At 68.2% G+C, this 5,003-nt stretch overlaps 2 protein-coding genes across 2 annotated transcripts; one reads left to right on the top strand and one right to left on the bottom strand.

Moving 5' to 3' along the window:
- Positions 1-191: 191 nt before the first annotated feature.
- LOC113941290 (oxysterol-binding protein-related protein 7-like) lies at positions 192-2,095 on the top strand (the record flags this gene model as incomplete). Its single annotated transcript, XM_027632452.1, has 4 exons — positions 192-371; positions 462-588; positions 685-807; positions 1,616-2,095. Coding segments are annotated over 4 exons (539 nt in total), but the record flags the coding sequence as incomplete, so codon positions are not given.
- Positions 1,844-4,693, bottom strand: LOC113941289 (eomesodermin-like). Its single transcript, XM_027632451.1, is given in 7 exon segments — positions 1,844-1,853; positions 2,447-2,646; positions 2,648-3,227; positions 3,326-3,387; positions 4,058-4,216; positions 4,305-4,426; positions 4,514-4,693. Coding segments are annotated over 7 exon segments (1,284 nt in total). The 5' UTR covers positions 4,665-4,693.
- Between the last annotated feature and the right edge of the window lie 310 nt (positions 4,694-5,003).

Genomic DNA, 5,003 nt, shown 5'->3' with positions numbered 1-5,003 from the left:
TTCCCGATGACCACACCCTTTCCCAATGGCCACACCCTTTCCTGGTGGCCCCGACCTTTCCCGATGGTCCCACCCTTTCTTGAGGACCACACCCTTTCCCAATGGCGCCACCCTTTCCCGATGACCACACCCTTTCCCAATGGCCCCGCCCTTCCCCAATAGCCCCGCCCTTTCCCCCCCCTTTCCCCCAGCCCCCCCCCGGCCCCCGCCCATGTCCCGGTGGCCGCAGGCTCGGTACTGGGGCGCGGGGGCCAACGAGGTGCAGGGGGCCGTGCTGAGCCGCAGCGGGACCCCCGTGGAGCGCCTGGCGGGCAAGTGGCACGAGGGGCTGCACCGCGGGCCCGCCCCGGGCCAGTGCGTCTGGAAAGCCAGTAAGGACCACCCCGGAGGGGGGGGATATCCCGGGGTTACCCCGTGCTGGGGGGGGGTCTCTCTCAGCGCCGTCCCACCCTCCCGCTCAGACCCCATGCCCCGGGACCACGAGAGGAACTACGGCTTCACCCAGTTCGCCCTGGAGCTGAACGAGCTCACGCCGGAGCTGCGCCGGGTCCTGCCCTCCACGGACACGCGGCTGCGCCCCGACCAGCGGTGAGCCTGGTGCTCCCCCCCGGCGCCGGGCAGGGGATGCTCCGAGCCCCACCCGGCTCGTCACAGCCGCGTCCTGTCCCCGTCCCCACCCCGCAGGTACCTGGAGGAGGGGAACGTGCCGGCGGCCGAGGCGCAGAAGCGGCAGATCGAGCAGCTGCAGCGGGACCGGCGCCGCGTCATGGAGGAGAACAACATCACCCACCAGGCGCGCTTCTTCAGGTCTGGCTTTAGGGGTGCTCCCGGGGGCTGGGAAGCCCGTGGGTGAGCGGGATGTGGGGCTCTCAGGGAATGGGGAGACCCCCCTGGGAGTGCTGAGGGCGCCCTGTGGCTCAGAGGGGTGAGGGGTTCTTATAGGATGAGGAGGCTCCTTTCAGGATCCTGAGGATGCTCCATGGGTCAGTGGGATGTGGGGCTCATAGGGAACCTGGAGAACCTCTGGGAATGCTGAGGGCACCCCGTGGGTCAGGGTGATGTGGGGCTCTCAGGGAATGGGGAGACCCCCTGGGAGTGCTGAGGGCGCCCTGTGGCTTGGAGGGGTGCAAGGCTCTTGTGGGATGAGGAGGCTCCTTTCAGGATCCTGAGGACACCCCATGGCTGGGTGGGATGTGGGGCTCATAGGGAACTGGGAGAACATCTGGGAATGCTGAGGGCACCCCGTGGGTCAGGGGCATGTGGGGATCTCAGGGAATGGGGAGACCCCTCCCAGGAGTCCTGAGGGCACCCCAATGCTCAGGGGGATGTGGGGCTCTTATGGAATGGGGAACCCCTTCTTGGGAATGCTGAGAACACCCAATGGCTCAGGGGTGGGGGAGGCAGTTTTAAGGGAATGGGGAGGCGCCCTGGAAGTCCCGAGGGCACCCCATGGCTCAGGGGGGTGCAGGCTCTCATGGAAGGAGAAAACCCCTCCTTGGAGTCTCGAGGGCACCCCGTAGCTCAGGAAAATGTGAGGGTCTCAGGAAATGGGGAAAAACCCCCTGGAAGTCCCGAGACCACCTCAAACAGCCCCCCCTCCCCACTCCATCCCCAGGAGGCTGATGGATGCCAGTGGCAAGGAGTCGTGGGTCACCAACAACACCTACTGGAAGCTGCGCCTGGACCCCGGCTTTGCCCACCTGGACAGTGCAGTGCTCTGGTAGCGACCCCCCCACGGGGCTCTGAGCCCCCCCAGCTCATCACAGCAGTGGGGCTGGTTCCCCCGGCACTGGGGGGGGGGCAGTGTCCCCCCCCCCCCCCCCCCGAGCCATTTTGCTGGTGTTTAAACAAAACTGTGATATAAAGGGGGGGGGGGGGGCACTGGCAATGCCCCCCCACCCCCGACCCGGGGCAGAGCCTTGGGGACAGCTGGGGCACTCTGGGGCAGGGGCTGGCAGTGCCCCCCCTGCCCTGGGAGCACAAGATGCCTGGGAGTGGGGGAACAGGGGTGCCCGCAGGCGGGAAGACCCCTCTGCCCCCCCTCCCTCCCCCAAACTGTGCCCAGGGGCTGCTCTAATAAAGGCTGTGAAGAGTTGAGGTGTGCAGAGAGCTTCCTTCCCTCACCCCCCCTGCTCTGCAACACCCCCGGGGCTCAGGACCCCCCAGGAAGGGGGAGGGCACCCTTAGCACCCCCTCCCCATGCCTGTTTCCCTCCTCCCACACACACAGAGCTGAGCAGAGTCCCCACAGTGCCCCCTTTATTGCGATATGCTGCTGCCCCCCCACCCCACGCCAGGCACGGGGGGGGCTCAATAAATACTTCAGCATTACCCACCCCGACCCCCCCGCCCTTAAAAACCACCGACAACAACAAAAAAAACCCCCCATCCTCTCCATCCCCCCCTGCCCCTCCCCGCCCACCCCCGCGGCCCCACCGGGGCGGCACCGGGGGCTGATTGTCTGGCTGGGTCCCCCCCCCTCCTCCCGCTCGAGTCTGCCCAGGATATGGGTGTTAAATAGCGAGGGGGGAGGGTGGTGGGCGCACAGGACCCCTCGCGGTGCCCGGGGCGGGGGCTCAGTTGCCGTAGAAGCCGTAGTAGCCCCCGTCGGTGAGCGGGTCCTTGTCGTAGAGGTCGCCGTTGCGGGGCGGGGGGGAGCTCTCGGCGCTGGACGGGTACGGGGACACCCGCCGCCGCTTGCACTCGTACAGCCCCGAGTCCGACGAGTCCCCCGAGGCGGGGGCGGGGGGCTCGGGGGCCCAGCCCTCCACCTCCTTGCCCTTCTCCTCGCGGGGCTCCCGGTACCAGCCCAGAGCCCCGGCGCCGCCCTTGGGGCCGTACTGCCCGGGGCTCCAGCCCCCCGTCACCCCGAAGCCCCCCGGTCCCTCGGGGTAGTAGGGCAGGGGGGGGTGCGGGGCGGGCGGCAGGGCGAAGGGTTTCACCCCGTAGGGCACCAGTTTGCCCCCCCCGTAGCCCCCGTCGTAGCCGCCGTACTCCAGCGTCCCGGCGGCGGGGGGCTGCTGCGGGGGGAAGTACCAGTGGGGGGGGTCTTTGGGGGGCAGGGACAGAGGGGGAGCCCCCCGCTCCCCCCCGAAGAAGCGCGCGGGGGGCAGCGGGTACTGCTCGGGCAGGAAGGGCTGGAAGCGGGGCGCTGGCAGGAGCTGCTGGCAGCCGGGACCCTCCGGCGGGGACGGGGTGAGGCGGTCGCTCTCCGAGGCCGTGTACATCCTGGGGGGCACAGGGAGGGGTGGGAGTGTGCCCTGCTGCCAGCCGGGGCGGGGAGGGGGCACCAGCGGGAGGGTGGAGGGGACACTCAGGACACTCACGAGTCAAAGTTGTCCCGGAATCCTTTGGCGAAGGGGTTGTGGTCGATCTTCAGCTGCGTGATCTGGGGAGGGGGGGACACGGAGGTGGGGGGGCTGCTGACGGATTGACCCCTTCCAGGATGTTCCCTCCCATCCCTTTTGCCTCGAGCAGCCCCCACGGCATCAGAACCCCACCCTTTCCCAACGCGGGGGGTACTGGGAGGGGGCTACTGGGAAGCTGAGGGGATCCGGAGGGAGGTACTGGGATGCTGAGGGGATCCAGGGGGAGGTACTGGGATGCTGAGGGGATTCATGGGGAGTACCAGGGAGGAACTGGGATGTTGAAGGAGTTCGGAGAGAGGTACTGGGATACAGAGGGGATGCAGGGGATACTGGGAGGGTTTCTGGGATGCTGAAAGGCTCCAGAGGGAGGTACTGGGAAGATGAGGGGATGCAGGGGAAGGTACTGGGATGCTGAGGGGATGCAGGGGGTGCAGAGATGTTGCAGACAGGAGTGTTGGCAGACGGGGGGGCCTGGGGGGGTGCCACGGGGGGTTCTCCTGATGCTGAGGACTCCTTAGAGGGTGCTGGGGGGTTACCGGGGGCTGCTCCTGGCGGGTCACTGGGATGATACTGGGATGTGTCACTGGTTTCTGCGGCCCTGGGAGGTCGCTGGGGTTCCTGTGCTGCTGGGGGGGGTGTTTTTTGTGGGTGTCCCCAAGCCGGGGAGTGGCAGGGGGGTCTCGTACTCACGTCGGCGTTCTGGTAGGCTGTGACGGCGATGAACTGCGTCTCGGGGAAGGCGAAGGTGTGGGTGTGCGGGGAGGGGTACCCGTCCTCCCCCTCCCCTTCCTTCACCTCCGTTACGTGCAGCCGGGGCTGGTACTTGTGCAGCGACTGCAGCACGATCATCTGGGGGGCAAGGGGGGCAGCGGGCGGTCAGGGAGGGGGCACAGGGGGACCCGACCCAGCCTGGCACGGCGGCGGGGCCCTCACCTACCTGCCCGACGTTGTTGGACGCGCCCTTGTTGTTGGTGAGCTTGAGCTTCCCGAAGGAAACCTCCTGCCGCATCCAGTGCGCGCCCGTGTTGGGCGAGTCCGGGTGCAGGTAGAGGCGGTTCCCTGCGGACAGGGAGGGAGCAGGGAGGGGGTTACCCCGCTCCCGGCACCACGAGGAGGACGAGGGAGGGGACGAGGGGGATGTCGTACCTGGCATGTTGCCCTCGGCTTTCCCGCACTGCACCCACTTGCCGCCCTGGTAGCGCCAGTGGTGCTGGTCCACCAGCACCACGTCCACGCACACGCTGTAGTGGGCCACGGGGTTGAGCCCCGACAGGTTGAAGCTGAGGAAGGGGAACATGCGCCTGGGGAGGGGACAGAGGCGCAGAGACACCGTCACCCCCCGGCCCGGCCGCTGGCACACAGGGTGGCACCGGGGTGGGGGGTGATGGGGAAACTGAGGCAGCGCGATGCCCACCCCCCCCCTTTCCCACAGCCGGCTGGGTGCCCGTGAGGAGCTGAGTGACCCCGGCAGCTGGGGGATGCTCTCGGGGCCGATTCCCCCCCTCCCGGTATCTTCCTCCCCCTCCCCAAGCACCTTCCGGATCGGAAACCAACACCGCTGCTATTTCGGGCTGGGCGCCAGCCTGTGCCAAGGGCAGGAAGGGGACAGGATGGGACGGCCCGGGGGGGACCCTGC

This window comes from Corapipo altera, unplaced genomic scaffold (assembly GCF_003945725.1).
Source record: "Corapipo altera isolate COAL_440 unplaced genomic scaffold, ASM394572v1 61399, whole genome shotgun sequence".
Lineage (NCBI taxonomy): Eukaryota > Metazoa > Chordata > Aves > Passeriformes > Pipridae > Corapipo > Corapipo altera.
The sequence above is the reverse complement of the archived record's forward strand: the minus strand, read 5'-3'. Positions and strand labels throughout refer to the sequence as shown.